Source organism: Pleurodeles waltl, chromosome 3_1, assembly GCF_031143425.1.
Source record: "Pleurodeles waltl isolate 20211129_DDA chromosome 3_1, aPleWal1.hap1.20221129, whole genome shotgun sequence".
Classification (NCBI taxonomy): domain Eukaryota; kingdom Metazoa; phylum Chordata; class Amphibia; order Caudata; family Salamandridae; genus Pleurodeles; species Pleurodeles waltl.
The window spans coordinates 1687131931-1687147757 of NC_090440.1; the positions used below are offsets into that span (position 1 = coordinate 1687131931).

General features: G+C 42.9%; 1 protein-coding gene across 5 annotated transcripts in view; it reads left to right on the top strand.

The window, feature by feature from the left end:
- The window catches only part of PCBP3 (poly(rC) binding protein 3), a 184078-nt gene extending 171456 nt beyond the window's left edge, over positions 1-12622 (top strand). For all 5 annotated transcript variants that reach the window (XM_069225475.1, XM_069225476.1, XM_069225479.1 and 2 more), the window contains one exon: positions 12187-12622. In XM_069225475.1, the coding sequence (XP_069081576.1) occupies positions 12187-12223 (37 nt within the window). In that variant the 3' untranslated portion in view covers positions 12224-12622. The remainder of the gene's footprint in view (positions 1-12186) is intronic.
- Positions 12623-15827: the final 3205 nt, after the last annotated feature.

Consider the following 15827-nt stretch of genomic DNA (forward strand, 5'->3'; position numbering starts at 1 on the left):
GATAGTACTGACACTACATGTGTGCAGCACTATCTGTATTACAGAATAGCCCACACAAGTGACTGCAGTCCCTTATATAATACCAAAGGACCCTGAGAGCACACAAAGTGGGTGCATATGTCCGTTGCACCCCAAGACACACTCTCTAACAGGGCCCCAGATGTGCAACATGCCCTATATCCCACAGAAAAATCAACAATTCTCGCAACCCTTCCCAACATCCTCAATGCCACCAGGGCATGCATTACTGAAAGGGCACACTTCCCTGCCAGCGCCACAGCCCATCTTTAAGAAGATACACCGGATGCAAACAGGGAAAGTGTGCCCTATTGTAAAGAATGTCCTCAGGGCAGCCGCATACTCATGCTGCCCGCAGGGCAGTGCATTCAAGAGAATTACAGAGCAGCTGAATAAAATGCTCTGTGTTTCTCTGTCCTGGCAACAACCGGTCTGCAATTTCAAAGGGGATTTCAGATCCCCTTACAGATGGGTGCAGTGAATGACTGCACTTGCCTAAAGGTGGATCTCTGGGGCTGATTTCTTCAGAGGGCAGCCATCAGGGGGTGCACTAATAGTGTGCCACTTTTTTATGGCGCACTTTCAGTGTGCCTCTCAACGACATGTTTGCTTCTGAGTCCACATTGGTACTACGGTGTGGGCACAGAGGCAAAGTGAATCCCTCATTTGCATGGGGCCATGCCCTTAGGCAAATGAAGGAACGCGGCCTCTCAATAGCACTAGCACTACATGTGCGCCAGTGCTATATGTATTACAGGAGGGGCCGTACAAGCGTCTGCGGCTCCTTCTGTAATACTAAAAAGTCGCCAGGGCACATGCCCATTGCGCCCCGGGGCACTTTCTGTAATACAGACCCAGGTGAGAAGCATGCCCAGCCTCAATGTAGGGGCCTGCCTCTTTAACATCAACTCAGATATGTACTCAGCAGTTCATGCTCACTAAACAGGTTCTCTTATAAACATAGAAATGGTGTATGCCAAACGCATTATACATACTAGCTTCAACATATTAGCAACACCTCATGCACAGTAAGCAAGCTCTCTCATCTACATTAGGGAGCATACAATATATGCTCTATACCTCATGTATTTCAGATGAGCCCTCTCATCTGCACACACACTGAAAGTCATATTCTGCAAATCATACTTACCAGGTGCAAAACATGTCCGACTCCTCATGCATGCCAGCCAGTCATACTTGTGCAAGTGACAGTCATGGCCAACACCTTTTGCACAATACCTAGAAGACCTTTCCAGGACCTCATACCTAGAGGGCAACCTCAATTATACACCCCAGCCAAGATGCATGTCCAGCACCCGAGGCACACCAGGTGAGAAATAGAAATATAATATAATCTGTCCAATAGCCCATTGCTGCCAGGTGAGCTCCCTCAAGGCCTTCAATAACACCAAGTATTCTACGTGATACATTATCTTGAGGTATATTTGATGTCCAGTATTTCACACTCATTGAATTTCTCGTCACAGACTCCCCAACCCCACTTTCCCTCACTCCCCCCGGGGATATTTGTGCTCAGTTTCTCATTTCAAGGATATATTCTTCAAGGATAAAATGCTCATCATCAGACAAAAAAAACTACTTCCTGTAATATCTACATTTTCTTTCCTTGCCAACTGATCCAGGGATTTTAAACAATGACTTTTCCCATTGTTAGTAACATGCAGACTCCGAAAAGGATCACCCTTCATTTATACACTGCAGCATCTATCCTCAGCCAAGACTTCCTGTACAATTCCTATAGTAATGACACTCTAGTTTACTAACGCACCCCCAAACAAATAAGAACATGCCAAGCCCTGAAAAACTGCCTACTTTATTTTGAAGTATAGAGGGCCAGGTGTTGTTCTAAATTCAACAGCTACAAAACAGAATTGTTATTTCTCAAATTTAGGAGCACCACCAGCCCTATCTACATTGATCATCTTAGGGCAGACCTTCATCCTCAATGAAGCTAAAACCCTTGCAGCAACTCTTCTCTCACATACAGTATAATACATGATGCCCAAAATGTATCAGTTGTCAATACCTCCAAAATGAGACGTGTATAGATCAATCAAAGTGAGCACTACCAGAAACACCCCACATAATTTGGTAAACTCATACTACTCAAGTCTGTCAAAACGCTAACCATCCCATCTTTATGTGTTCCAGAAAACTTGAACTCCTCAATCACATTCATTGTGAAGACAAGGTACTTTTGCTGGAGTGAAATGTTAAACCATCTACCTCACCCATGCACCCATTGTTTATAAGTCCTCAAAATATCTAAATAGTAAAACATGAATAGTAACCATGACCACCCCCTATTTTCTACCATCTAAAATGCAATCCACAACACAAGGAAATGCTGCAGTAGAAATGTGCACATTTTTCTGCCATCCAGAGCCCAAATTCTGAATAGTGTCTCCTAGCAACATCCATGCAAATAAACCTGCAGCTGAGAAAGAAAGTTAAAAATTGCAACTGGTATTACTCCTGTATCACCACTCCCCAGCAATAAAAGACATATCAATTATTCAGTGCTCTAAAAAGTTTTGCAAAGTTTGTGTGAAGTTTGTGCCTTTCTGTCGTAGAGAGCAGAAGTTGGTAACTTCACTGTTGACAACATTAAAATCACCTTGTTCTGCTGAAGGCTAGATTTTCAGGCCTAGGATAAGCAAAGGGACACGTTGTGCCAGAAAATCAGAAAACATCACTTCATAGGTCAGAGGTGTGTGAATGGTGGTTATCAAACAGGGTGGAGTGCAGAGGTGAGTAGGGCTACAGCTGTAAGGAACAGCTTGGGGATGGGACTTTACGTGTTCAGGAGGGGCAGAGTGGAGGATCCCCTCTTGACAATTTGTGGGATTGGGGTGTGAAACAAGAGAAGCAGATACAGCAGTCCACCTGCTGCCCTGCACAGCTCTTTGTGCTGCAGTGGGAGTGGAGCCCTGCTGCCATGAGAGATCAAAGAAACTGCAGGATTGACATTTGGTGACCAGGCACATTTCTTGTTGAGTAACTCATCACGTAATGAGCTTCCAGAGCAATGTTCCATCTAGACTTGGAACCCATTGCTGAATAACAACCACTAGAAGTGGAACTGACACAAACCTCAATATGCCGCCTTTAAACATCCATAGTAATATTCCAATTCAACAACAATCATCATTTCTACCCACATGCCAAACCTCTGCAAGATCATGATACCTAGACCTCAAACGTTACTCATTTTCAAAATAGCATGTGTGACAGCTGGCAACACCAAAATGCATCTAGGCAGAATCAACTGGAATACTACACCACAAACACCGCACACAAATTTCACTAAACAACCTCAATATATTGTTTGTCCGTTCATGAAAATTGCTACTTGACACTGTTCTCCTGCCATCTATTCTACCCTCAACCAGTCCTGGCCCATGACAACTATATCCCATGCCTACCACCATCTCTACCCGGATCATGCAACATACAACACATCCCACAGACTTCTACTCAATTGCCCATGTACCAAACACTGCGCCAACATCTACAAATTGGTAGCTTATGGAAAATGGACATGCTCTTTCTTACAAATACATACCTAGCAGGTGAACAAGTCCCATTGTCTAGGATGCAATACCAGACTCCTGCAAAACAGTCCTCCCATACTGGCCTTTCCTTGGGATGGTGAATTTGAATGGCTGAAAAGAAATCCATAAGCACCAAAATAAATCAATGTACACACACAGTTTTGAGCCCCTGCTCCTTAACTGCTTTACTGCACACAGTCTCCTGTTCTTTTTCCTTCTGATCTATAAAGCTGCATAATCGCATATTTACAGAGTCAGTAGCAAGCATCATCCTCAGTCAACTACTGTATATATTGCAATTGTGATTGGAATTGTAGAGGACTTCATATAATAGGAAAATAGTTCCCTAACTCAACAACCCAGTCAATGTCCACCAACTTTGAATCTCTTCACTGAAGAAAACAAGTGAAACAGCACAATTACTGTATAGGAAATACACTAAACACAATATTCAGCTTGAATGATCTGGTAACATCCATTCTACCGCTTTGCAACCGTTGGTTGCTTAGGATGATAACTCAGTCTTTATCTCAGATACACCACACCTTTAGAATGAGCTTAACAATGACACACTCCCTGAGTCAACTGCAAGATGACAGAGGGAAAACATAGATGTTGATGCCCAAGCTGTCCGCCTGTACAACTTCAATCCCAACCCCCGCGAGACCATGCCACCTCTCGATAGTCTGTGTCAGTTCCACAAAAAATGAACACGTTAAATGATTCACATAATTGCTTGCTAATTGCACAATAGCTCATCACATGGTGCAAAACAAATGGCACTCCACATACACCAAGAGAGACATAGTAATCTTTCAATGCCAACTTAAGTCTTGAAGAACCACACACAACACAAAAAAGAACACTAGAGACAGAAAATTGACCCAATTGCCCGTTTGTAGGAAGTTGGCTCTTTATATAGTAGACCAAAAAGAGGTACACTGTGCAGCGAGTCCAGGTAAATCCCAAAGGTATTACAGAGGCACAAGTGACATCCCAAATGCTCTCTTTTGTGATAGTGTGGGCGAGCAATTAGGTATATCAGAGGGTAGTGCTAAGTATGTAAGGCACACACATAGGCAGTAAGTGATACACACACACTTAATAAAGACACCCAACACCAATCCAACACCAATTTATTAAAAATAACACAGATTTTTATATACATTTAGATACAAAGATCACCGGAATGAGGTGAGTACTCTTCAAAATAGGAAGTTTTTAGAGTTTTCAAAAGCTGACACAGTGCATTTGTCTGTAGTTGCAATGTTACTCTAAGGGGGAGAAAGCATACATGGCAAACAGGTACTTCACAGCAACTTACAGGACCAATCTTCTGTCACCTCGGGTGGCACTGGGGTGGCCGGGTGCAGTAGTGCAGATCAGAAGCAGGTGCCCGGTGTAAGTCTATGGCAGTGGTTCCCAACCTTTTGACTTCTGTGGACCCCCACTTTATCACTAATGAAACCCAGGGACCCCCACTGAATCATCGTTGGAATCTGGGGACCCCCCACTGAGTCATTACTGGAAGTTTGGGACCTAATTTGTCAATATTTATTAATATTTTTTAATTTTCTAAGGAGTCGCAGACCCCCTGAGAAGGCTTTGCGGACCCCCAGGGGTCCCCGGACCACAGGTTGGGAACCACTGGTCTATGGGGATCGATCTGGTCAAAAGGTGCTTCAGGGGTGGACTGAGAGTCCAGTCTGGTTGAACCACCAAGGGGATTCAGTTCTTGCGATGCTCATGGACGTAGGGACACCACTGGTCCTGTTCTTCTCGGTCTAGGGCGACCAGGTGCAGAGGTGGTTTGGATCATCATGTTTACCATCACCGTTGGGGTCCCGGTAGAGGGGGCCCACAGAAACAGGCTGCAAACATGGACTGGGGGTCTAGTCCAATCAAACGAACAAGTGGTTTCAGGTCTCACGGGCCTGGTGGACATAGGAACACCAATAGTACTCTTCTCCTCGGTCCGGAACATCCAGGTGCAGAAGTGCAGGAGAGTGTTGGGTCTCCGTCGCTGGATGTGGTCATGGTGAAGGAAGCTCTACAGAAAGAGGCTGCAGACACCCTCGGGAAGTCCACAGTGGGTGAACACATGGTGGGCTTTGTATCTGGATGGCCTGAGAACCATGTTGACACTATTGGCTCACTTCAGCTCAGGCTAGGCAGCTCGACTGCAGTGGTGATGTCCAGAATTGGTTTTAGTGAGCTGGTCCTCACAGTTCTTTCTTGGGTTGCTTACAGATGGAGAGGAGCAGTTCCTCTGCTCCAAGGGAGTTCTTCTTGGCAATTTGCAAAGCTCTGGCAGCTCTCCCCTATTTCTTGGAGTTTGCAGTGGCAGGGCAGGTCAGTTGCTCCTCGAGGGTCAGGTGCAGCAGGCAGGCTAGCAGGGTTGGCACCAAGTCTGTTGTGCTCCTTGATTCTCGGGTTCAGCAGGCTTCTTGTTCAGTGGTGGCCGGTACCATTACAAAGTGGTGGGGTGCAAAAGATGGGGCAAACTGCTCACCATGCACCATAAAATGCTAATAAAGGGGCCAGTATTTACTTAACATCTGCATTTTAAATGTGCACGATGAGCAGCTGTCATAGTTTAATTCAGGAAATAAGTGTGGCCATTAATAGATTAACGTCTAAGACTGCCAGATACAAATAGAAAATACTGGGGAAAGTCAAAGGTATACCAACAATACTACAAGCATTCCTTAATAAAGTGGCACCTCAATTTATCTAATGTTTAAGAAACAGAACAACAAAACATCAAGACTAAAATCTTTATCATAGAGATTTTAGTCAGCATGTTTTGTAGCTTCTTTAATAGGCGACGAGGTGCACCACTGGAAACTGTGCGTTTTGAAACCAATTGGTAATCAGAATTAAGGCCTTGCATGTTCTCCATTGCCAATCAATACCAATTTCAATAACAGAATTTTTTGTTTTTTTTTAACTCATTACATAATGTTGTGTGCGCTTTAAAAAGACAAAACAGCCTGCGCAGAGTCTCAGCAGGCCGATTTTATCTTTTTTAAATGTAGACTTTGCCGGGGAATATACCTTGAAGATGTGTGACATCTGACACCAGAGTTCAAGGAAGCTGAGCGGAAATGAAGGCCTCCCCTCCAGGCCAACGCATACATGCAGCAGGACATATATTACTATCTTGTCTCTGCCCTGCTCCCACTCCCTTGTGAGCAGTGCTGTTATTGGCGCTAGGCATGATGGGAAGAGAGCTTGGACAAATAGAAAATGGCCAATCACTGCATGGCTTCAAACTGAAGACGTACAATGATTGACCATGTACTGTGAATCTCCCACCTTGCTCTGCCTCATGTGCACGGGGACTAGAGGCCATTTCTCCGCTCTTGTTTCTCCTCGTGCTCCTGAGCATTTTGCAAGAAGGGAGAGGCCTCAAGTACGCATGTTGGGCTGGACAGAAAAAGTCACCTGTCCAGCCTGTCATGTGCACTTCAAATCAAGTCAGCCTCCCTTCCCAGATGCAATAAGCCCCTCCCCTACCATCAAGGAAAGCCCCCTGTGCCTGCCAAAAAGCACAGCCTTGTAACCAGAAAAAACATGAATTATAAAAAGATAAATGATTATTTTAATACGGGGGCAAGAGATACAGGGGGCAACGCTCCAGAGCTTTAATAGAGAGGCCGCTGCTGTTCTTGTCTACTCCTTTTGTGTCCATCAAAGGTCTATTTTCCTGGTAGCAGGGAGTCCCCTAAATACTCAAATCAAAGGGTGTTAAAGAGAGTGAAGGGTAGTAGCCATTAGCTATTTACCCTTGGGGTCACTACTCGCCTTAGATGACCACTTCGTTTGGAGAGTGGGCATCACCCTGTCCCAGAAGCCTAGAGGTGTGTTCAGCCTGGGAATGCAATACACCTCCTGCATAGCTGATTTTAAAGCCTCCTGCCTTGGAATGCAGATCTGCAGATCATCCTGTTGGGAGACACGTGCTCAGTTTCTGACCCCCAGAGATGAAAGAATGTCATCCATGGGCATCAGAATCTCATCTGTTGGTGGCAGGCGGCTAGAACTAGTCAGTTAGTTCACCTGCAGTTGGTAGGTTTTCAGCAGGCATCTATAAAGTGTCCTCTGGGTGCATGTATTAATAAATTAATCACTAGAATCAGTGAGGGCTTATTATTATGAGTTGTTTGATACCAAACATCCCTATTTTCAGTTATGCCATCATGTAGCTGGGGAACTCATATTGACCAGTTTCCAGCACATGTATTTAAAATTGCTTCCCTGTTCACTGACTATATCTAAGAATTGACAAAGACATAGCAGGGGCATATCTGCTCTTACAGATATTTCCGCACATGTCATATAATGTACCCTGCCTTAGGGCTGTAAGGCTTGCTGTAGGGGTGACTTACAAATATTACATGCAGTGTTTTGGGGACATGGCACACAGGCTGTGTGCCATGTGTTCTCACTTTTGGAAGCACCTTGTCACACAGCCTCCAATTGCAGTCTGCATGGGTTTGGTGCTGGGTCCCCTAGAGGGGTACAAGCTGTGCTGCAAATCTTAGGGACCCTCTGCTGTACCTAGGCCCCCAGGTACCAGAGGTATCCATAACTAGTGACTTACAAAAGGTCCTACAGGGCCTGGCCACTTGCGGGTCAAGTGATCAGGGGTCTTGTTTAGGAGGAAGGAACACTGGCACTGGGGACATGGTTAGCAGGAACCCAGTGCACTTCAGTCAAAGTTGCATAAAAACAGGTAAAAGTGAGGTGGGGGTACTGCAACAAGAACGCAGCTTCCTACTCCATCTATTTAAAGTGATCAAATAATTTCATGATAGCTAGGGCCTCTGCTCCAAAGACCATCCCTCCCTTGGAAGGTCTCTGCAAACAACCAGCAGATAGTATCATTACTACCTCCACTAACAGAAGCCATCACCATCAAACATAATAATCCAACAGTCATAGAACCTGTAGCAAAAACAATTACACATACAGGAAGCTAAATCCAAATAGAGCTTTGGTTCTATCTCTTGTACGGAGATTAAATACTCATAATCAGAATGTCATGATCACCCTTTGATCCATCCTCACTGATCATTTTCTAAAGGTTCCTGACTCAACTTCTTGCATTAGTGCAGTCACATTCAACACGGCATCCAAGCATGGTACTACAACAAATTGAGGGACACAGGACAGATTCTCCTGCTGGCCAAAACTATGCATATCACACACTAATTATCCTCAATATCAAACATCTTCTCCATGGCACAACTCTACTATGATGTAAACTACTGGATGTTGAGAAATGAATTTAAACCTTAAAGACCAAAGCCAGAATCTTCAGATGCTGCAACGAGGACAAACCCTCACATTCACTGTCATGGCCAATCAGTATTGTAAAACTGAAAAACTAGGCGTGATCACAGATGTCAGCTTCTCATGAGAATCAAAAAATGCAGTTAAAGCATGCTATTTTATACCACCCCTGCCTTTGTCACATTTTGCCTTACCTGTAACGCTCACAAACAGTACAGTCTGTAATGGCTGCTGCCCACATCACTTTCCTATGTGTCCACCTGTATCTCACCAGAAGAATACACTGCATATAGTACTCATTAACCACATTTGTACAGAACAAAACCAAAAAAGAGATTTCACCTGCTGTCCTTGCACTATAATGTTAGCAGTAGGCGACAAGCCAAAATCAAGGTTCATTGCATCACACACAGAACTTACCTTAGAAAAGTGCATAAATTCCTGTAAGATGAAAGTACCAATTCCACCTGAACCCTGAGACCTAGCCTGGCTTTCAGGGTCACACAGTCCACTTTCAAGAAGAAACTAACTAGTGCTGAATGCTTTGCCGTACTCACTGCTGACTTATAGAACAATCTCCTTTCCCATATCTGATCAATGTGGGAAGCCCTTAAAACATGGATCTTCAGACCCACAGATGAAACCCTCCCCATCATTAACATTGACTCTTGACACTATTGTAATTTAGCTAATCATCTTTTAAGTCTTCCAGCCACCCTCACACCAACCTTCAAGCACTTCCTTCAGCTCACCTCCAACTCTGGTCTCTGCTTCACACTAAAACTTCCATCTGTGATAGGAGGTGTTACACTGAAAAGATCCAACAAGTAAACAATAAAGGACCCGCAGAGACAGGACACCAGACTAAATCAAAGTCAAAGTGTTAGAGGACCCTGCTGAAATTGACACAAGTCCACACACACAAACACACAACTATGTATCCAAAGACCCAACACAAGCATCCACATCACTGTCGGCACATGGCAAATATCCTAACATAAGTGTTAAGGGAAAACAGCAAATGCAATCCCACTAGAGTGATTTTCACCTCAAATAAAATCAAGCGACTGACTAGTGAGAATGCGACATGGGACTCAGCAAGTACACATGGTTCCCATGAAAAACTCGTAAGTGTCAGGTCCACAGCGCCAATAGCACTGAAAAGCAAAACGCAAGACCAAGTAGGGAAGAAGCAGAGTAGTGTTGGCCTAGTTTCCCTCCTCACAGACAACCACCCTCATTGGAAGCATTATTGGTGCTCACACCTCCTGATTCAGATGTTTAAGAGGAACATGTGCTTATAGCTCATGATTAACTGTGTGCATGGCAGGCATAAAAGCTCCCAACTCATTATTCAAGTTGTACCCAACCTTGCTCATTCCAGTCCACGGGACCAACTAATATACAACCAGCAGTCACTTAATAAAGATTGACACACATAGCAGGCTCTGGCTCTTATTCACTGAGGAAAGGGGATCATAGAACATAGGGGTCATGTTGGGGGCATAGCTGGTCTAGTTATGTATATTAACAAAGTCATCTGGATAACCGGGTCACACATGGAATATATATTATACTTGTTTGGTTGCATACAACACTCTCTCTAGTCCTTGTGACCCTCTGTCACTCCTAGACAAAGAAGTATCCTTATAATGTTCCTGTTCCTTGCTCTGATGCAGGAGCTCCTCTACATCCCTAGCAACACCCTTTGAATGTTTCCTATCTTTCTAAAGGGTGTGCAATTAGATAAGCAATAAGCAATTAGGTGATGGCAAGGACATGTGAGATGATTTAAGGGTATTATCTCCTGCACTTAGCCGGAGCCTATCAATATAGCCTAACGTCCATACATAGGAAACTTGTGACTGGTACTTAGCTGAGGTCCAGTTCTCGACCTCAGATACTTGAGCAGAGTCTGACATGTGACCTGTTCCACATACCATGACTGGTAGCACTAAGAGCAGTGGCACATAGTATGTTGCTCACTTGCTGCTTCTTAGGGGCCCTTTAGTATGGACGGCCCTCCAACCCCTCTTCATCCTCTGCATGTCTGTGCCTGGTGTAGGTGAATAAGATTGTGGCCTACGAGAATCTGCATGTCCTTGCTCAGACATGGTATAGCCCAATCTGCTGGTCCCCAAAGGTTTGGTGCCATCAATAGGAGAGCCATTCTGCCAACAGCATGGTCGGGGCCCTGCAGGGATGCCCTGCTGACAACTTGCCTGCCGGCTCATAACTCAAACATTCTAAAACATTAGCACTTCTCTCATGAGAAGACAACCCCAATCAAGCACAAACTCAATCATTTACTTTCATTAACTATCATTAAATCAATCATCAACTTTGCTCCAACATGTCCATTTCTGAGATGCTAGGCCTTATTAGTTACCAGGTATGCTGTCCGTGTTTGTGTGGCATTGCTAACTAATTGGGGGCACCCAGCACCACAGACAGGGTAGGTTGCTTCCTATTAGAAAAGGAATGTGCACTCCTCATCGCAAATGCCTGACCGTGTGCATTTGGGCTGCGGGTGGATCATCTCTGAAAGATGGAGCCATAGTTCGAAACGGCAGCTCCATTTTTAATTGCCAATTGACTCAGCCTTCATTTGAAGAGAGGGCAGGGATCTCACTCTAGGTGGTTGCAGTGTGTGCCTCGGGCCTCGTGGAACTCCCATGGCCCACTCCAAATGGCTTCCCTGACAGTGTACCACTTCATATGTGGCATACAGTCACACCACCTACGGACAGTCTCTCATTTGCATGGGTCTCTCTCTCAAGAACATGATGAAATGGCTCCTGAAATTTCATGGACGCAAAATGTGCATCTGGTCGATCCATACAAAAGAAGGGGCTTTCAAAACCTATGCTGCCCCTGCTGTACTATTATAGTGCACTGTGGTGCAAAAAAGAGCTGTTAACCCCCATTGAACCCCCAGTGTATTTATTTTATCCAGCCCCTGATGGCTCTCTTAGGGATGTGCACAAATCAGTTTGGTACAAAGACAGAATTCGAGGCTTCCCAGAAAAGCATCCTCAACTGTGAGGTCAAGTTGTCTAGACACATTGGTACAACAAATTCTAACATAGCATAATGATAATAAGACCAGTGTTCTGCCTTGAGAACTCTGGATTCAGCATTACATAGGCTGCATACAGAACATTGTAGTTTAAGGGAGGAAGTTCTTATATGGGAAGTAAGTTGCTGTTCTCTTTATTTTATGTATAGGGGCCTGTATGAGAAAGTCTTCATTCAATTTTTCTGTTTTCCTTTCCTTGTATTTTGTCAATTCTAGGCTGACGTCTGAGGTCACTGGAATGGGCTCTCTCTAATTTGTTCCCATCAACCATTATTCTGCATCACCTGACCCGTTCAAGCCAATGGCACTGCACCCAGCTTGACCCTTCTTGGTATGACTGGCCTAACCCACTCTTCAGTTCCCCTGTCATTAATATATAAGAGAAATATATAATTATAAATATATGAACAGAATGAATGCTCCCTATTTTCATGTTTGATCCATTTCGCACTCCTGAGATGCTCTTCTATGCTCCAGACATTTCCTGCTTTATCCTTGCAATGTTCCCTTTTGTGGTGGATTTTTATTGGTGAGATTTCCAAAAGAAGTCGGTCTCTGTTGTGTCAGCTTAGCATAGCCAACTAATTAATTATTTATGTATATTATTTGCTACGGCTGTTGTGCATTAAATAAATCTATTATTGAAACCAAAAATAAATGTGTTTCCTGTCTTGTAGTTCTTCCTGTTTTTTCATCACAAGTGAGACCCGTCAGATGCCACAGACCCAGGATTTGTCCAGTAAGAGGGGTTGCCTGCAGCCTTCAATCACTCCTTGAGTGTGTACCTGCTCTGATAAATCTGCTTCTAGAAGAAACCCTCAACAGGAATTGTAGAACAAGGGAAGGATACATAGAGGGGAGCTAGAGAGTAGCAGGGTGTCAACTAGGTGACCCTGCATACATGAAAGGATTGTCGGGTCCGGGTGAGGGCCAGACCACCTCAGCGGAACTATTGTATCATGACACTCCTCAACAAATAGATTTGTAAGGAACCGAGGCACCATCATGTTAATGTTATTGTTGCTTGATATAAGATTAAGACTGTTATGTAGGGAAATGAAAGTAAAGGTGTGTGACAGAAGCCATCATGTTAGACCATACTTATACATGCAACCACTGGGGACCGCAATGTGCACTAACGTTATCAAGATATAGTAAGTTAAATATCAGTCTTAAGAATCCTTGCAAGGGGAATGATTACTAACACCCATGAACACGATAAACGTTTGTCAACGCCTAAAATGACTTAATTTGTACAACAGCAAAATGTTAATAAAAGTATATTTTTAAAACAAATAGAAGAAACCCTCCTGGTAATCAAGCAACCAACAGATGAATTCTTGGCTTAGGTTAACTCCAGGGGCTGCATTACAAAATGTGTCCAAGGGGCCCAACTGGCAGGTGCACCCTCTTTGTGTGTCCCTAGGGTTCTTTGATATTGCAGACGAAAGCCACAGATGCTTACACATCCCCTTCTATAATACTGATGGTGTGCGCCACTACTATCTTAAGCGGGCATTCCCTCACTTGGCCTCATGCAATGAGAGAAACACTCTGCCTCTGGCCCCATGATGTATTTTGGAAGTGTGTGTAGGGGCAAAGAGGCCATCAGGAGAGTTGGCACAAAGCCAGTGTGTACCCCAAGAAAACCCTTGCATACGGGTGAGGGGGTAAACCACATAGAAATCCCACCCAGACATGTCTTTACAGGCGAATGCAGTCACTCAATGCATCTGCTTGCATTGGAATTTCTGTCCCTCTTTAAAGTGCAGGCTAGGTGCCATCTGCACAGTGAAACACAGAGCTACTTCAAACAGCTACTTTGCCTTTCAGTGCCCCTCAGGGTAGCTGCAAATCTGTGGCAGCCCTGGAGCAGTGCACTCATTGTAACAGGGCACACTGCCTTGATATGCAGCCTATGCAACTTGTTAAAGGTTTATGAAGAGATGAGAACCCACATCAATAGAATTTTTATATATCCAGAAAGTCTTTATTTAGAAGTTCATAGATCCATTCTTAGTACGGTAAGTAAAGGTTAAGCAGTCATTGATACATGGGTATATCCAGTATTAGAATGTGTGTAAACCAGCTAACACGTGTTTTGCCCCCTACTGTAATTCCACCTGGGGCTTTCTCAAGGCTACAAAATAATTCAGAACAAGCAGATTAAGGTAGCTGAAAGACCTATTTGAAATAATTTAAAGATAGATATATATATAATATGACATGCATAGTTGTGACCATCCCATTCTTGTCATCAATGAGCTAGGTGTAGCGAAGGAATCATTAAGAAGAAGAAAAAGGAGACATAGAGTTTTGGTGTAATACCAAAAAATTGTGAATAAGTGATACTAATCCAAAGTTAACAGATTGTGACTATTAGAGCTATCATGAAAGAGAAAAAGAAAAATCATCAAGGATCACCCATAGAGGAAAGTGTGTATTGATGATGTTGTGAACATGCTTCTTAGTAATCATAGTTAAAAATTAAAAATATTTTCGAAAAATTACTGGCACTAGGTAACGGCCATTCATAGTGAATTTTTGTTATTAATCCGTGAGCATAATTAAATCTTAATGAGTATTTTATAAATAATTCAGAGAAGGAATAGAGAAAATCAAGAAGATCATACCAGTATAATATTCAATGTTATAACATCACATCATTTTGGTCAATGGTCTATAGTATTGAAAGAAGAAATTGAAAAAAATAATGAAAACTTTAGGGGAAATAGTCATCTTAACTTCTGTCATTAATAATATATGTTTAAATGGGAGCATCGTATAATTATATTGTGTGAGTGATTTTAACAAGGAAACATAAAATGGAGTGCACACTTCACAAACTCCATTAATCCTGTATAAAATGTCTACTGAATGTGCATTATACATCTAAACCAAGAAATGATAGTTCATTTATCTTTATGTTTATAGGGAAGCTTAAGTAGTAATAGGCAAAGTCTCAGAGTCTCTATTTATTATCGGCAGATGAATGCGCGCTTACCCGAATACCTTGAAGACTTTTCACTTCCGAGAAAACGGCAGCATGTTGCCGAATACGCGTCTTACTCAGACGCCATCTTGGGAAAGTTCTTTCTGCGTGAGTGCGTATAAAAGGACTGTCCCGTGTTGATTTAGTCCTTTTTTACTTTTTATGTCTACCGAGGTAAAAGCTCCATTAATATAGATAGCGCCATTTTGGAACGTATCCGGAAACCCAAACTATTTCACAAATCAGAAAAGACATAACAAAACTATTCAAAAATACTTGAATAAAAACCTGCTTAGTATAAAGTTGTAATATTCAAGTACACTGAGATTTAAGATCCATAATGCTAAACTAGATTTCTTAAATGATGAGCGTAATTTTTTAAAGCAGGTCAATAACCTCACAGTCATGAAGAGATCAATATAAACATGTTGATCATATTACATTTTCACATGTTGCTTCAGTGAGAAATAAGGGAAAGTAAAGTAAAAAGAGAAAAAGTAGAAGCAAATAATCATGAAATTAGAACAGCATATGAGATGAGATGAGAACAATATAGAATTCAAGAGAATATGCATATAATACGCAGTCAAGACCTGGTTCTAAATAAAATTTACGATAAGAGACAAAGTAATAACATAAGGTATATTAGAATGATGATCTGGTTCAACATGAGGACAAGTTCAAAGGTGATCTTTTCTGTCCAACACTGTGTACCACTATAGTTTCTTAGAAATGAAGATAATCACTGAAGCCAATAGTGCCATTCCGGGTCTTTGTTCAATCCTTTCCGAACAGTATCATAAGGGATTATGAGGCGACTTTCATTCTGTCGTAATTGAAGTTCCAAATTACCGCCTCTACGATG